At 44.0% G+C, this 18237-nt stretch overlaps 1 protein-coding gene across 1 annotated transcript in view; it reads left to right on the forward strand.

Moving 5' to 3' along the window:
* The window catches only part of PDCD11 (programmed cell death 11), an 82552-nt gene that overhangs the window by 5532 nt on the left and 58783 nt on the right, over positions 1-18237 (forward strand). Inside the window, exons 3-17 of the mRNA XM_077258678.1 lie at positions 1702-1830; positions 2135-2302; positions 2944-3105; positions 4142-4265; positions 7233-7414; positions 7515-7622; positions 8616-8822; positions 9591-9712; positions 10910-10970; positions 12312-12458; positions 12541-12792; positions 13219-13359; positions 15790-15984; positions 17362-17532; positions 17888-18107. Of these exons, the coding sequence (XP_077114793.1) occupies positions 1702-1830; positions 2135-2302; positions 2944-3105; positions 4142-4265; positions 7233-7414; positions 7515-7622; positions 8616-8822; positions 9591-9712; positions 10910-10970; positions 12312-12458; positions 12541-12792; positions 13219-13359; positions 15790-15984; positions 17362-17532; positions 17888-18107 (2389 nt within the window). The remainder of the gene's footprint in view (positions 1-1701; positions 1831-2134; positions 2303-2943; positions 3106-4141; positions 4266-7232; positions 7415-7514; positions 7623-8615; positions 8823-9590; positions 9713-10909; positions 10971-12311; positions 12459-12540; positions 12793-13218; positions 13360-15789; positions 15985-17361; positions 17533-17887; positions 18108-18237) is intronic.

Here is an 18237-nt window from a genome sequence, read left to right on the forward strand (position 1 = left end):
GGCTGGAATTAATGGTGGCGCCATGTCGCGTTTGGAGACCCCCTGATGTGCCTAAACAGTGGAAACCCCTCAATTCTAACTCCCAACACTAACCCCAACACACCCCTAACCCTAGTCTTAACCCTAATTCCAACCCTAACTCTAATTCCAATCCTAACCCTAAGGCTATGTGGCCACGTTGCGAATTTGTGTGCGGATTTTTCGCACCGTTTTTGAAAAATCTGCAGGTAAAACGCACTGCGCTTTACCTGCGGATTTACCGTGGATTTCCAGTGTTTTTTGTGTGGATTTCACCTGCAAATTCCTATTATAGAGCAGATGTAAAACGCTGCGGAATCCGCACAAAGAATTGACATGCTGCGGAAAATACAACGCAACGTTTCGCGCTGTATTTTCTGCACCATGGGCACAGCGGATTTGGTTTTCCATAGGTTTACGTGGTACTGTAAATGTGCTGGAAAACTGCTACGAATCCGCAGCGACCAATCCGCTGTGGATCCGCAGCCAAATCTGCACCCGTGTGCACATAGCCTAATTCTAACCCTATCCCTAAGTGCAACCCTATCCCTAAGTGCAACCCTATCCCTAAGTGCAACCCTATCCCTAAGTGCAACCCTATCCCTAAGTGCAACCCTATCCCTAAGTGCAACCCTATCCCTAAGTGCAACCCTATCCCTAAGTGCAACCCTATCCCTAAGTGCAACCCTACCCCTAACCCTAATGGAAAAACAAAAATAAATATAATTTCTGTATTTTATTATTGTCCCTACCTATGGGGGTGATAAGGGGGGGGGGGTTATTTACTATTTTTTTTATTTTGATCGCTGTGATAGAACCTATCACAGCGATCAAAATGTACCTGGAAAGAATCTGCCGTCCGGCAGATTCGGAGGGCGCACTGCGCATGCGCCCGCCATTTTGGAAGATGGCGGCACCCATGGAGAAGACCGAGGACACCGGGAGAGACATCGGAGCTCGGTAAGTATGGGGGGGGTGCGATCCGAGCACGGGGAGGGGGGATCGGAGCACGGGGGGAGCAGACAGGAGGACGGGGGAGCGGACAGGAGGACGGAGGGGAGCATGGGACATGACAGGACGGAGAGGAGGAGATCGGTGGCGGTGGGGGGGGCAGATCGGGGTCTCCAGCCGTGGCAGATGCTATTGCATCATCGGCCATGGCTGGATTGTAATATTTCACCAATTTTCATAGGTGAAATATTAGAGATTGCTCTAATTGGCTGTTTCACTTTCAACAGCCAATCAGAGCGATCGTAGCCACGGGGGGGCGAAGCCACCCCCCCTGGGCTGAAGTACCACTCCCCCTGTCCCTGCATGTCGGGTGAAATTGGAGTTAACCCTTTCACCCAGCCTGCAGGGACGCGATCATTCTGTGACACAGCATATGCGTCACAGGTCGGATTGGCACCGACTTTCATGACGCATACGCTGTGTCACAGGTCGGGAAGGGGTTAAAGTCCGTACACCACTATGGAGTACAGCTCCGTGCACCGTGTCTATCAAGCTGGAGCGGAGTACAGCTGATCGGTGAGGGTCTTGTGGACAATCTGTTTAAAGATGCCACATTTTTTGAAATCAGCACTCCTATTGTTATTCTAAGATTATTCTATGTATTACAGCCCTTATAATCATTGCTACTTTAGTCGATTGCAGTACAAATAGTACATTAATATTCCTATTTAGACACACCATGAAGAAATAGAAGAGATAAAGAAGAAAAAGAAGAAGATTTTAAGGGACAAATCAGAGATTTTCAAGCCGGATAAGAGCACAGAAAAAAAAGACAGAGGCATTGAATTACTGAATTTTAAGGTTGGTAGACTTTTCTAAAAATGACATGTCTATTCTTCATCACCCATTCTTTCATCCTTCCTGGAAATGTGTGAGTAATTTGACAACTGAGCTTTACCATCGCACATGTCACATTAGAGGGTATCCATACATTTAATTTTAATGTAGGCAGGTGCATAGAGCTAAATCCTTCTGTAGAAAGTAAAGTTCAGTTGTCTATATCTAAATTACCAGGAGAAATAACGGAGGAACAACATTCTATTTTTTTAAGTATATTGTATTATTAATCACTTTTGGATCATGACGACTTCTTACTCAATTGCAGAACCTCCATGATGGCATGCTGCTCCTGGGATGTGTGAAAGAAGCAAAAGATTTTGAGTTGTCCATTAATTTACCTTATGGGCTCATTGGCTACGTTCAAGCAATAAATGTTTGTGAGGCCTACACCAAATTGCTTAGTGAGCAAGTGGAAACTGATGAACCACTGGAGGTAAGGATTCGAGCTTCCTTTATGAAAATGGTAAAGGAAAGTGATCTAGAGCGCCCTCATTCGTTTCTGACGTCTGCAGCGTGGAAGCTGCTTCTTCCACTTTGGGTGCAAGCAACGCCCAAGAGATTTAGAGGTGCGGGCCTTCTTCCATGGAATGTAAATTGCAAACTCTAAAGACCAGCTGGAAATGTCAAACACCTTACCAGACTGATTTAAATGCATTGTCTTGCTGTAAAGAAATCAAGAAAAATGATGTCCAATGCAATTGTTTGAAAAGAAATGCTTGCAATGTAATTTGTACTATTGGTTCGGCTATCAAAGCAGGAGTGTGCCGAGCAAATCAGACACAAAGGAGCACAACGTTCAGATGAGCATGTCTGCAACCGAAACTTTTCATAAGTTATACACGCCGTCTCTCGCCTCGCCTCCCCGTCTCTCGCCTCGCCTCCCCGTCTCTCGCCTCGCCTCCCCGTCTCTCGTCTCGCTTCCCCGTCTCTCGCCTCCCCGTCCCCCCATCTCTTGCCCTCAACCAGGCATTCATTGCACCTACACTTCCCATCAAAGATGTCGCATTGACTCGATACATGTAATAACCTGTGTTGCTTGTATTGGGCTCCCCCTGAGTTGTCTCTTTGTTGTAGGCTCTGTTACCGCTGTCTGCCCTGTACTCACCAGGGATGCTGGTTAGATGTGCAGTGAGCCGCCTGGAGACCACGTCTGGTGGGTACCCAAGTATCAAACTGTCTCTGAACCCCAAGCTGGTCAATGCGGATCTGACGCCTTCTTCGTTGCACATGGGCATGGTAGGTCTTGTCAGCATTTCAATCTTTCTAGATCGCATGTATATTCTGTGACCTATTCTACAAATAAACTGGTAAAGCAACAGTTCAAACAATTTTTGGAGATACAAAATAGTAGTTCCATATTTAAAGGCTAACTTGCCGGCCATTAGCTCACCCTGATGTACATCTCTGCAAGGCTTCACGCACATCTGCTTTCCTCACTGACGATGGTGCTGAAAACCTCATTCTGTGGGCATTTAATAGATTTCATCATACATGTAAGGGGTTGTTCAGTTATAACAAGTTATCTTGCCTTTCCACGGGATAGGTAATAACTTGCTGATCAATAGGGGTCCAAGCGCTGAGACCCGCATTAATCAGCAGAATGGGAAATTTTTATCCCTGATTGAGCACTTTTCTTCCAGTTACAAAATGAGACTTCCGACTCATTCTCTGAGGCTGCTGGAAAAGACTAGAGCAGTCCCATAGGGAATGAATGGAGTGGCGGTCAAGCAAGTGCAATGTCACCTCATTCTAGCTTTGATTAAAGTTCCCTGTTCTGTTGATCAGTGCAGGTCTCAAATAGGTGATAACTTGATTTCTCTGGACACCCCCTTTAGTAATATTAGATATTGCCAGAGTTGTAAAATAAACACACATGCCTGTTCCAAGCATTCGTGTAGATAAGGGTTTGTAGAGAGATAACCGTTGGATGAATACTGATTTTGCTGACGGCTGTCCTACGTGTGTGAGCAACTTTAAGACGCCACTGTAAAAAGGATTGTCCCATAATTGGATATCGCATTGCTATCTTAGATCACTTGCAAAGAAATTGCCAGAGTGCGGATATCGCTGTTACATACAGTATTTGTGGCAGCGCTCCCTACTGCTCTGTTAATTACCTCCTATCGTATCTAGTTCTGATGTCACACTTTTCTAGTAGCTCCGTCCGGTTGCCTTGTTGCTCTTCTGCCTATTTCTTCTCTAATGGCAGAATGATAAATCCCTGGTACTTCTGTCCCTGCTGATGTGGTGACATTTTATCTGTCCTCCCCAGTTTCTCTGCGGTTGTGTTTCCAGTGTTGAAGACCATGGATATCTCGTTGACCTAGGAATTGGGGGAACTAAAGCTTTCTTGCCTCGTCAAAAGGCTCAAGTGTATCTAAACCAGACAAGTATATGTAAGGATGTATTAAATAGATGTATATAATATTCGCTAAGGTGATGAAGTTCTCATAGACTTGTAGGCAGCGACTATATGTGATGCTGTCATGGTACAGAATAAGCACTTAAATAAATGCATAGAGACTTATACAGTAAGGTCCTGAAATATTTGGACACAGTGACACAAGTTTTGGCATTTTGGCTGCTTACCAAAACATATTCAGATACAGTTATATAATCAATATGGGTTTAAAGTACAGATTCTCAGCTTTAATTTGAGGATATTCAAATTCTAATTGGAGTAAGGGTTTAGGAATTACAGCTTTTTAATATGTAGCTGCCTCTTTTTGAAGGGATCAAAGGTAATTGGACCATTATCTAAAAAGCTTTTTAATGGGCTGGACGGGATTTTCCTTCGTTAATCCATCGTCAATTAAGCAGGAAAAAGGTCTAGAGCTGATTCCAGGAGTGGCATTTGGCAGCTATTGCTGTGAACCCACAGCATGTGGTCAAACAAGCTCTCAATGGAAGAGAAGCGGAACATCCTTAGGCTGAAAAAAAAAAAAAAAAAGAAGAAATCCATCAGAGAGACAGCAAAAATGTTAGGAGTGGCCAAATCAACAGTTTAATATATTCAGCAAAAAAGAATGCTCTGGTGAGCTTGGGAACTGAAAAAGGCCTGGATGTCCATGGAAGACAACAATGGTGGATGATCATAGAATCCTTTCCATGGTGAAGAAAAAAACCTTCACAACATCTACCCAAGTGAAAAATACTCTCCAGAAAGGAAGTCTATCATAAAAATACTTAATGAGGACACATACAGAGGGTTCACTATAAGGTGCAAACAATTAATTAGCCTTAAAAATAGGCCAGATTAGACATTGCCAAAAAAACTCTAAAGAAGTCATCGCTGTTCTGGGAAAGCATTCATTGGACAGATGAAACTAAGATCAACCAGTACCTGAATGATGGGAAGAAGAAAGTTTTGATAAAGCTTGGAACGGCTCATGATCCAGTGTACACCACATCCTCTGTAAAACATGGCGGAGGCAACGTGATGGCGTGAGAATTGGCCATGCATGGCTTCCAATGTCCCTGGGTCACTAATGTTTATTGATGATGTGACTGAAGTCAGAAGCAGCCGGCTGAATCCTGTGTGTACAGGGCGATACTTTCTGCTCAGATTCAACCAAATGCAGCAAGGTTTACAGTTCTTCACAGTACAGATGGACCATGACCCAAAACATACTGTGAAAGCAACACAGGAGTTTAAGGCAAAGAAGTGAAATATTCTGCGATGGCCGAGTCAGTCACCAGATCTCGGGCCCATCGAGCAGCATTTCACATGCGGAAGACAAAACTTACAGTAGAAAGACCCACAAACGGGCAACAACTGAAGTCAGCTGCAGGAAAGGCCGGCAAAGCATCGCAGAGGAGGAAACCCAGTGTTTGGTGACGTCCATGGCTTCCAGACTACAGGCAGTCATTGCCTGCAAAGGATTCTCTACGAAGTATTCAAAATGAACATTTTATTTATGATACAGTTAATTTGTCTAATTACTTTTGAGCCCTTGAAATGAGGAGGCTTTGTAGAAAATTAGTTGCAATGGCTTAGTGTTTCACAGGATATTTTTTTATCATGCCTTATATATATATATATATCTGTTTTAGTTAATGTGCCATTTGTGGGCTATGTTTGTTCGTTTGTGGCCTCCAAACTTCTTCCTTTAATGCTTCTGGCTTTGCATGTGAGCAGGAGCTCTGTGTTGTCTTCTATCTGACTACAGAAGTAATTGACAGAATTGCTGATTCCTGACTCATAGGAAGAGGTTTAGTGAGACTGATGCTGCATCACATGAGACAATCTTCCCTGCCTCCTGCTTGTTTTAGGTTTCCCCTTATCACAAGTAGTAGGTGATTACATAGATACACTTATGCTGCATCTAAGCAGGAGGCAAGAATAACAGTGAAAGGCCTCTTTCACACTTGCGTCGTCATGGGCCCATCGCTAAGCGTCGGTGCGACGTACCGATGCACGTTGTGAAAATTCGGCACAACGTGGGCAGCAGATGCAGTTTTTCAACGCATCCGCTGCCCATTGTAAAGTCCCGGGGAGGAGGGTGCAAAGTTTCGACCGCGCATGCGCGGTAGGAAATAGCGGACCCGAAGTACGAAAAAACGTTCCCTTGAACGTATTTTCGTGACGATGGTCCGCCAAAACACGACTCATCCAGTGCACGACGGGCGCGACGTATGGACATACGTCGCGATCCGTCGGCAATACAAGTCTATGGGAAAAAATCGCATCCTGCAGGCACATTTGCAGTATCCGGTTTTTTTTTCCCCGAAACGACGCATTGCGACGGACGTCACACGACGCAAGTGTGAAAGAGGCCTAAGGCTGCATCATGTAAGATACACTGCAGAGTCTGAACATAGAACTGAGGCGAAATTTACACAATCAGTAAAAGCTGGGAGTAACCTATCACAAGCAGAAGACCGAGCGATAAGCTGAAGCTGTGGTTAGCTGCAGTTACTAACTGTATAGACTCCTACTATATTACTGCTCCAACATAAAGCAGAAAATGTATCTTAAGCTGTATAAATGACATACAGAGGTATAAGAGGGAAAAATCCGATAGCTGTCAGCAGAACTTTGATATGTAATGATGACATCTTATAGAAAAAATTTAGTACAAGTTTATCCTCGTGTCTATTCAGAAGAGCATGTAAAGGACTAGTAGACTGTTTCCAAATGTATAGAATCGAATGCAACAAAATCTATAGATAGAATAGTGCCAGTTGGCATTATATATTCTTGAGTGCTACTTTAAAGGAGAACTAGAAATCGGCGTCATGCTGTACATAATGTAAGGAGGTTCATTATAATGGACATTTGTGATAACGGGACAATAGATGCCATTAAACTGCCCGGCAAATGAAAATGAGATGACCTTTTTTTTTCTGCTTTATGTGTACAGTGACTTCTCTGCAGGTCGGACAGTACCTCAACTGTGTGATTGATGAAGTAAAGAATAGTGGCCGAATTGTTCGCCTGTCCATCACACAGTCTGATGTGGCTACAGCCATCGCTACAGAGGAGCAGAAATGGACCCTGAATAATCTTGTGCCTGGTCTGGTGGTAAAAGCGCAGGTTCAGAAGGTACTGACCTCACAGACTCCACACTCTGCAGCGGGGAATAGTTGGGTTTTGGTTCCAATGGGATGCAATGGTAACTGAGTTGTTTTTGTCTTCCCCCTAGGTCTCCTCTGATCGTGTCATGCTATCCTTCCTGTCATGCTACACTGGGGTTGTGGATTTCCTGCACTTGGAGTCCAAGAAAGTCAACTCTTACAAGAAAGATCAGACGGTATGTGTCCATACCTGTTAATATAATTGTTTGCTTTTCCACTCCTGAAGAAATCCACGATCTAATGAATGTTGGGCAGTTTTCGGTTCACCATTTTGCACAGGAGTTCCTCTTGCTTTTCCTTTTGGATTGTTGCTCTGTGGGCTCTTTCCACCCAGTATGGTACCATTGCCGTATGTGTCGGGAGAACGTTCAGCAGCTGCGCTGAATTAAGCCATAGGTCTCCATTCACTAGGTGGAGGCCAGAAGAGTCTCCTGCTGACCTCTGTCTGGTCTGTATATGGCTCATTGCTTATTTCGTAGACTATATATACAATCTGCAAATAGTCCTTTCCGTCTCTAGGAGCAGGGACACCAAGGTGAGTTACAGGATTTCGGTGTCGCCGCTCTCCTGTCTTTCAAGCTGTATACAGTCGTAGCAGTGGGTGAACTTTCTTTTAAGGACAGGCAACCATTGGACAATGGCAGATGCAATGCAAGTGTGTAAGTGAGGGAAAGGAAGTTCATGCACCTATAGTGCTGGTGGAATGTCGATGTAGAGAAACCAACCATTTCAAGGAAAGGAAACCTGTCATGTCCAGAAATGTTATTCACTTGCAGATACAGTGTTAATCTGCAGGGTAAATGGCACTGCAATCCTCCTAATGACATTTTCACTAAATTTCTCCTTCTAGATGTGCACAGAGCATGTTTGGTTTTGGATATACCTGCATATCCTTAGTACAGCTTTTTTTTTGTAGAATTTCATACTTGCTTATTCCTTCTGGAAATATTAGTGTTGGGACAAACCTTATTGATGAGGGATTGTGACAACTGTTGTCAATCTATTTATGCATTTTTTGGGAAGAATAACAGAGGAGCTACACTCCGTTCCAGGTGCTCAAGAATTGTGTATGGCTAATGAACACCGGTCATGTCAGAGATCCGACGGGTCGTGTTTAGTTAGATTTCACTGCGATTTAATGAGATCTGAAGTCTCTTTTCTTCCTCCAGATGAAAGCTTGCATCTTGTGGATTGACCGGTCTTCTAAGGCCATTCGTCTGACCCTTCAGAAGTGCTTCCTGCAGCCCGGGAGCTCCGTCATGCAGCTGAGCAGTGACCGGATCGGCACGTTGCACGAGCGCTGCACAGTGACTGCATTGCACAAGCGTGCGGGGGCTGTGTTTCACTTGGATGGAGTAACCTCCGGATTTTCACTTGTAAGTTCTGAGCAATAACTAAAAATTAATGACACTTTATCGGTGGGGGCAGGGATGCTCGGTATGAAGGCGTATCACCATCTCGAGCATTTATGAGATATTTATGGCATAAGACATATACCGCCTGTATGCCTGATGGATGCGGGTCCTGACCTATGTATGCTAATGGAAAAAAAACATCCAGTGAACCCCTTTTTGTTGTTTTTGGTTAAAGTGGTATGTTATGGAAAGGGCATAGCAAACAGCGCATGGTCCTATTCATAGCGCCCACTGACAGGAACTACACACTAGCTTTAGATAAGTCCTGAGTCATATGAGCATATACGGACTGAAAGCCCAGGCTGGCGGTGGTCTCCTGTCCCTGAACTGACAGCCTCACATGTGCCTTTGAGTTTGAGTCAGGAAACCCGTCTGGGCATTGCGGTCTGTATCCGCTTGTGTGAACGCATCCTAATGGTAAGTAGCGGCAAAGTGTCTCTCATTGTATACTGGTTACTTATTTCAGTAAAAACTAGTGATGAGCAAACGTACTCAGATAAGGTATTATCCGAGCATGCTCGTATGCTAACTGAGTGTCTTCGGCCCACCCCATTCTTACCGTAATACTCTTTTACTCCAAGTCTTGAATCACGAGCTCCGCTTTTCAGACATGTTTCTCGTTATGCATCGGTGTGATCCCTGCGTCTTACTTGTAAACTCACTGTTACTTTAATGATTCCATTATCTCTTATGGCACTTTTTTGCTTTTTTCAATTTTTTGTCTTACAGAAAAAAGATCTTGCTTTAACAAAGTTAAAAACTGTGCAAAAGTTCAAAGAAGGAACAGTCCATAAGGGGCGAGTTATAGAGTTTAGTCCTATGGATCAGACACTCCTGCTGTCCTTTAAAAAGTAAGTTGTTATTTTTTGTAGACACCTTGTCAGGTTTTTAGTGTCCACGTCGGACTGTATTCAGACTTTACATCCAATATAGCCGCTTCAGGGAATCAAATGGAGCCTACAAGATGATGCTTTGGACTCCGTCTGACCTCATGTCCTCATACATGTTGCGCCTTTTTCCTATCGCATTCTTGCATCGTTTAGTAAGGTATGGGTACTGTGGGTGTGGTTTTATTTTTTTTTCAAGATAAGAAAATAAAGACACCTTGAAACTTCTATTGTACAAGAAAAAACAAAAACCGGATTTGCTGCATCCTATCCCATAATAAGACCAAAAAAAAGCTTACTTTTTTCTCTTGATTTCCCAGACGGAAAATCACCTGCATAGTAGAGAACCGGCATTGTGGATGAAATGTCCCAAAATCCCATCCACACGCTGCTGAGAAAATACATGGCTTCTATCTGCACTTCAGACTACAAGTCTGCAGTTTGTTAATTTATCCTACAAATATTCACCGCAGGTTCCAAACAGAGAATTTGCTGCATATTTGCATCTTTTCCATAACAAAACCCATACAGACTTTCCTAAGTCACATACCAAGAAGCCTCCTTACAGGATTTTTAGTGTTGTTGTTTTTTTTATCTTCCACATATTGCAATAACAGCAGTGTCCAGAATGCTATTATGTAGTAGTTTAGCTCAAGAAACCCTACAGAGTTCCGCTAAATGCTAAAAGCGACTTTAAAGGGATCGTCCAGCCTTAGGCTACAAGTCTGCAGTCACTCTGTGACAGCAGACTTGTGAATCTTCACAGTGTGCAGTGTACATGCTGTGAGGATTCTCCGGCGCACATAGTTTGCATACTTCCGGTCACATTCTGACTAGTCTGTGTCTGGCCCCGCCCAATACATTGCACCCATCTAGTTGTCATGTGACCACATTATGCAAATCACATACTTGCGATCATGCTCCTGGCACCAGTGAATCTTCACAGCACTTGCACTGCAAGTCTGCAGTCACACACAGTGGAAAACCCCTTTTAATAGCCAAGTCCAAGGGTACACAAGAACTCCCCTACAGAGTATTGTCCTAGGTGAAAGTGGTGATTCTAGTTTGGCCATAGTGTGATCGTGGAGTATATACTGTATATTTGTCTGATGCTGATATATTTTCCTCTCTTACCTTTTAAATTATTATTTTTCCTTACAGAGGGGTTCTGGAAGGCGTTTACTTGAGACTTGAAGATGTGCAGGTTGGACAAGTTCTGGAGGTAAATCTAAATCCAGTGTTCACCGATGTGCAGTAGTAAAGTATGTAGGTGTTAAAAAAGATTTGCAAGACCCTGGTCCAGCGTCCAAGTCAGTAGTTCGTTTGTGCCTGACCAGAACACTACGAACCTTGTGCTACCTGTAACATCTCTGGTGACATCTTTACATTGTGACATACTCATTATGTCTCACAGGCCTCCTACTTAGAAGAGGCAAAGAATCCTGGCACTCATGAGTGCAAGAAAACCTCTACTACTCGATACTTGAGTGTCAGGATTTTTTGTCTTTCCATTTATACTTCCTCCACGAGCACCACGCCAGAACATGGAGTGCCGACCTCTTGTCCTTTCCCTTGCTATTTAGAAGAGACACCAGGGATGTTGCAGGTAGTAGAGGGTTAGCAGCTTGCCAACATCTTGAGATGGAGGGGGGCGCCTTACTTAATTCTAGTATATTGGCACCAGATTCGACAGCTCCACATTGAGTTTGGGTTTGACATAGAAGAGACCCTTGTGTGTCAGATGTGTAAAGGGGGATCTCTGACTTCTCATTTCAGTAGTTGTCAGCCCTCTTTTCTGTCACGTCCTATATGTGGTATAGAAGGGGGCTGGCTAAGCTGTTGAAATAAACCAGAGTAGTCATCGATGTCTTTGCTGGTCAGTAAGGATTGGCTCTACTGCTGCATTCAGGATATCGATGGGAAAGGAGCCGGAAACTCAAGGGTGTAGTTACTAGTGATGAGTGAACGTGGTCAGATAAGGTATTATCTGAGCATGCTCGGGTGCTAACCGAGTGTTTTCGGCGTGCTCAAAAAATATGTTTGAGTCCCCACGGCTGCATGTTTCGCGTCTGTTTGACAGTCACTACCAGGGCTCTGGAGTCGGTAAGCCAAACCTCCGACTCCTCAATTTCCATGACACCGACTCCACCAAAATGGGCTCCGACTCTGACTTCACAGCCCTGGTCACATCACATGCAGGGATTGTCTAATAGCCGCGGGGACTCGAACCCGAAAACACTTGGTTAGCACACGAGCATGCTCAGATAACGCCTTAACCGAGAGCGTTCGCTCATCAGTAGTAGTTAGTTGTGGTGATCTGGGCAAGAATGGATCGGAGGATCAGTAAGGGTGGATGTACATTTTCCCTGCAGTGATGGCTGCTGAGGATATGTTTGTGCTAGGGAAGTCCCGGGGTTTGTCTGTGAGGTCCATATGCTCCAATAAGAAATATGTACAAGGGTTATTGTTGTAAGGTGGCTCCTTTTGGCGTGATCCCTCATTGGTAAGATCTATATACTCTCTATGCTTGAGTTGCCCACACATCTGCCTTTTTCTTACACAGGGAATGGTAAACAGTATAACGCCAATAGGAATGATAGTGGATATCACGAAACGCCTGAATGGTATTGTGCCCACCCTGCACCTGGCAGACGTCACTCTGCAGCACCCGGAGAAGAAATACAAGCCTGGGACCAAGATCAAGTGCAGGGTGAGGAAATCGCACTTTGGTCTTTGAGAATTCTGGAACTTCTGTGTCACTGATTTTATCCTTGTCTCCGAATATTGCACAGGTCCTAAGTGTGGACCCAGCAGCCAAGAAGTTGATCTTGACCAGGAAGAAAATTCTGATAAATTCGAAGTTGCCAATCATCACCACCTACCACGATGCTACCCCTGGCCTGGTCACTCACGGCTTTATCCGATCCGTGAGAAGTTACGGCTGCATCGTCCGGTTTTATAACAATGTCCAAGGGCTGGCACCAATCATGGAGTTGAGCACTGAATATATAACATCACCAGAAGAAGTTTTCTATCAGGGACAGGTAATAGTTTTAATAGTTTCTAAGGTTGAAGGTAGACATACGTGCGTTAAGTTTAACCTATAGACTAACTTGTTGATCCAGAAGAAGTAAAAAAAACCCACAAGGCAGATGCTAATTGCCCCATATTGCCTCCACGTACGGCAATCGGACTAGTTCCCCTGATTAGTGTCCAATCACACAATCTAGTGCCCGGGCCGTAACCTGTAATATTATTATATTTTTAAAAAATGCATCCAGACGCCTCCTTGTACTTTGTGTAGTGAATCAACCATTACGACATCATGTGGCAGAGTCCCATAGTCTCACTATAACGATTGGACTGAGCAAAATATCTGAATTGAATGAATGAGACTCTTGTCCTGACACTTTTTGCCATATAGTGTATTTTATATTAGTGATATGTATGTGGCTTTGCTTCATTTTCAGGTGGTTAAAGTAAGAATTTTGGATTGTAATCCTGAGATGGGGAAACTACGGCTGTCCTTCAAGATGCTTGATGAGGAGGAGAAAGGAGTGAAGAAATCTAAGCCTGTAAAAGAGGTTACACAAGTCTGTACAGATGGAAAGGTATTTCTGGCCCAGTATCATCGCTGTCTGATAGTTTCTCTTATTTTTGCTCCGTGTCTGTGATGGGGACAGTTCAGTTAAGTCTCTGCACATAACTGGCCATTCCTTCAGTGTGGTAAGGAAAGAATGGGATTTTATTTGCAGAAATGTTATGGGGTCACACTCCCATAGCCAATGCTCAGTACCCCCCTATACACATGCACTCTCAGTGCATCACCGAATGAGGGCTGAATGTCGCTGCCAGACAGGTCTGGTGGGTTTTCTTCCTTGAAAAAAGAACAAAATGATTGGGTGTGTTAGAAATCCAATTGCCCGATCTCTCTTGTTCTGACATCTGCCTTCAGGTGAGAGTCAGGATCTCTCCAGCCAAATCGGATGGTCAGCCTGTCCCACCCAAATCTACGGGTTCATGCCCACTTCGTTTAAGGTGAATGGCCACGTGTATGTTTTCCATCTTTTGGAATATAGATAATGGACAGGTTCTGAAGGCCCGTGTATTTTAACAGGGTTATCCCACCGATAAGTGTAGGATTATGGGGCATCAACCGAAAAAAGGGGTCTTGTATAAATGCAGTGATAGTGAGCATGCATGACTTCTGTTCTATAATGATACTCCATGTTTAGGCTGTGTTCACTCATGTGAAAAAATTCTCCCAAAAACCTATAGCAATCAATAGAGCTGTGATCACATAAGTATGCTGCGCTCTCATCTGAGAACAGCATGATGTAGGCAAAGAGACCCTGAATCCAACAATGTGTCACACAAATTACTGGACACAGAGTTTTTAGATTTAGAATGAAGCAGAAGTGTGCCATACAGTACAGTAGCCTCACATAGTGCTCCATACAGTATAATGGCCCCACATAGTGCTCTATACAATATAATAGGCCCCACATTGTGCTCCATACAGTGTAATGGGCCCAACATACTGCTCCATACTGTGTAATGGCCCCACATGGTGCTCCATACAGTATAATGGGCCCAACACAGTACTCCATACAGTGTAATGGGCCCCACATAGTGCTCCATGCAGTATAATGGCCCCACATAGTGCTCCATACAGTATAATGGCCCCACATAGTGCTCTATACAATATAATGAGCCCCACATAGTGCTCCATACAGTGTAATAGACCCCACATAGTGCTCCATACAGTATAATGGCCCCACATAGTGCTCCATACAGTATAATAGGCCTCACATAGTGCTCCATACAGTATAATGGCCCCACATAGTGCTCTATATAGTATAATAGGCCCCAATAGTGCTCCACACAGTATAATAGGCCTCACATAGTACTCCATACAGTGTAATAGACCCTACATAGTGCTCCATGCAGTATAATGGCCCCACATAGTGCTCTATACAGTATAATAGGCCCCACACAGTGATCCATACAGTGTAATGGGCCCCACATAGTGCTCTATACAGTATAATAGGCCCCAATAGTGCTCCACACAGTATAATAGGCCTCACATAGTACTCCATACAGTGTTATAGACCCTACATAGTGCTCCATGCAGTATAATGGCCCCACATAGTGCTCCATACAGTATAGTGGGCCTCACATAGTGCTCCATACAGTTTAATGGGCCCCACATAATGCTCTATACTGCATAATGGCCCTAAATAGTACTCCATACAGTGTAATGGGCCCCATATAGTTCCCCATACAGTATTATACTCCCCACGTTTAAAAAATAAATACCTCTGCCTGTTTTCCTGCGGCTCTAGTCTCTTCATGGTGTCTTTAGTTCCTCTGCACATCTTGGTACAACGGGCGAGTTGTAATGACGCGTTGCCTTCCACTCTATTGGCATGGCATCTTGGATGCCGATATAGTTAAAAGTGCGATGCTGGCCTGGAGATCCGCCTGGCACTTTAGGAGGCCAAATATACTCGCCCTGTGAGCCAGATTTGGTCCGCGGGTCAGAGTTTGACGTGCTCTAGAGCAAAAAGCTTGTCAGCGCACGCTCCTTGTTTGTGAATTCGGCCACCTCATAGACTCCAGAGGTGGCCGGTAAGCTAGACTATAAGCTATAGAATTAAAAATCCTTCTGTTTCTGAGAATGAAGTGTATTTTTTTTTTTACAGGCACTTTGTAATTTTACCTACCATATTTACTAACATGGGAAAACGCCTCTAGCATCGAGTTCAAAGTGCTGGTGTCCTGTATAATACAGAGAGCATACGAAGAAATGGAGACCTGTAATTGTAGTGGCCCTAACAGCAGACCCTTGTGGTCTTTCATAGCTTTTTTGTTATTAACTCTTGCACCTCTTGCAGTTTGCCCATAATACCTGCCTTTAGCAGGGATATAAAATTTGGGGTCTTTTCAATGTTTTTAGTTTTCCATTGTGTAAAATGTTATCTGTAGGCTCGGGTCACTGTATTACGTGTAATTCTATGTTTTGTTTTTCTTTTTGTCAGACTATTAATGTGAAAATCGCGAGTAAGGCAGATGACGGGCTGAATGTGCTGATTCTGCCCGAGGAAAGTCCTGCATTTCTTCCGAAGACTCATCTGTCTGATCACGTCTCCAATTGTGAGCTCTTGTGGCAATGTTCGCAGGAGGGTGATGAGCTCACCGGACTAATGGGTCTCAGCACCTTAAAAGGCAAAACTGTATCCTTTTCAGTCTTTATGTCCTAAGGTTTTTATTTTCAGCCTCAATATTTTCCCATCTTTAGGGTCACTGAATTGGCAATCCTAGGTGTCGCTGCAGTCTCCTGTATGGAGTAGATGTGAACAGGCAGCGCAGCTTAAAGGGAATCTGACAGCGGGTTTTTGCTACTTCCTCTGAGTGCAGCATGATGTAGGCAAAGAGAGGCTGAATCCAACGATGTGTCACTTAGATTACTGGGTGCCACCGTTCTGACACAATCTGAGCTTTTAGATTTGGAATGAAGCAGAGCTGAGAAAGCTAAGCCCGCCCAGAGCACAGCTAACCCCGCCCACACCAGACTCCATGTAGAAAGTCCATAGACAGTGAGGTGCTTACTTATTAGTAAACAATCTCATGCACTTTGACAAGTGACAAATCCCTGAATTCTGTGCCTCAACCTCTGTCTCTTGCTGTCTTCAGATTACATAGCAAAACCTGTTGACAGATTCCCTTTAAAGGGGTAAATCTCTTGAGCCCATGAAAGTGACTCTGGGGTGCCTGGTTTAAATGGAGCAACAATCCCACATGCTTGCCATTGCGCTCTTTGTTGTCTATGAGACTAGTGGATACAGCTAGGTACAGCGGACAATGATGCAGGTTGTGGCGCACAAGCGGGACCATGACTCTGTTCGGTGGGATTCAACAAAGTGCCATTCTCAGGCATGGTCGGTTCACCGCGATCAATGACATATGACCAGATTTCTGATCAATGATTTCTAAAAGCGAGTCCGTGCATGACTGTTCAAACCAAGCACATGATCTGCTTGCTCCTTTGGCGTCTTTCCAAAGGAGCACCTTCCCACCTGCTTGTATTCCATCTATCTCCACACTTCTCTGGTTGAATGGAAAACAGGTGGGAAGGTTGCAGTGATCTGTTTGGCCACGCCAAAAGTGCACCGTGCGCCTGTGCTTGGTTTGAGCTGTCATTCTGTTTAATACATTTTTAAAATTAGTTTTGATATACATTTTTGTGGCAAAGGTTTCAGTAAAACTTGTTTTTCATTCATTGAAATCCCCGGTTCTTGTAAGGATATGAGTCCAGTGGGCGGCGCTACTAGTGATTGACAGTCTTCCCTGTATGACTGCGTGTAGAGAGGGCTGTCAATCACTAGTAGGACCGCCCACTGGACACGCATACATACAAATACCAGGGTTATCACTGAATAAAAAAATCTTTTACAACAAACCTACATATCATTCTGTTCAGCTTCTCTATACCATGGTGTCCACAGACTGGACTCCATGTGCAATGTGAAAGGTTCCCTTTAAATACGGCCCTCCACCATGTCTTTATTGATACCTCTTGATCTTGGTGGATCCTTTACTAAAAGCTTCAGATACTGACCAGGAAACCTGCCCTCATCTCGTTCATGGAAAAGGAGCCGGGCGCCGAGGAGTTTTCTGACTTGCAGATTGGGATGCTGCTCACTGGATTTGTGAAGAATATAATGCCGTATGGAGTCTTTGTGGAGCTCCCGTGTGGACTCGTCGGTCTGGTCCCATTATCGGTACGTCACATGGTTATTGCAACATGGCAGCCATATTGGTTGTTATGTATTTGGATTGAATGCATTAAGGTCAACCCTTTTAACATCGACTGCGGTTTTTGCTATATACTCTGTAACATTTTTTGGTGTTTTATTGTTTAGGATTTTTCTTAGATTTTTTTCACATTTTTTAGATTCAGGCTGTGTTCACACATTACGAACACATTGCAGTTTTTTTGCAATATTTTCTGAGGTTTTGAGAGAAAGGGAGGCAATGTAGCAAGCAGCAACCTGTGAAGACAAGATGGGCCTGAAAAGATATTTTGTTTTCCTGCATTTTTAATTTTTTTTCTTTTTCAATAACTTGTGGCAATAGAAAATGAGCGACAAGTTTGTGACGAACGTCAACGACCATTTTACTGTGGGCCAGACGGTGGTGGCCGAGGTGACAAACATCGATGAGGAGAAGAAACGTTTCCTGCTGACCCTGAAGATGTCTAGATGTGCCCTCGATGACCGCTCGGCCGAGAGCTTTGCACGTCTGAGCCAGTGTATGAAGGAGATTCAGCTCTCGAGGAGTCTTCTTGCCAGACATGGTACGATTCTTTGCGAATGATCATGGATTTGCTGGTTAATATTTTAGACTCTTTACTGATTGATCCTAAGACTTGTGATTGTACAGCATAAATATAATTCCTAGGATTAGGTACATGCATGGTGGATACA

The sequence above is a fragment of the Ranitomeya variabilis genome, chromosome 4 (assembly GCF_051348905.1).
Source record: "Ranitomeya variabilis isolate aRanVar5 chromosome 4, aRanVar5.hap1, whole genome shotgun sequence".
NCBI classification, from domain to species: Eukaryota; Metazoa; Chordata; class Amphibia; order Anura; family Dendrobatidae; genus Ranitomeya; species Ranitomeya variabilis.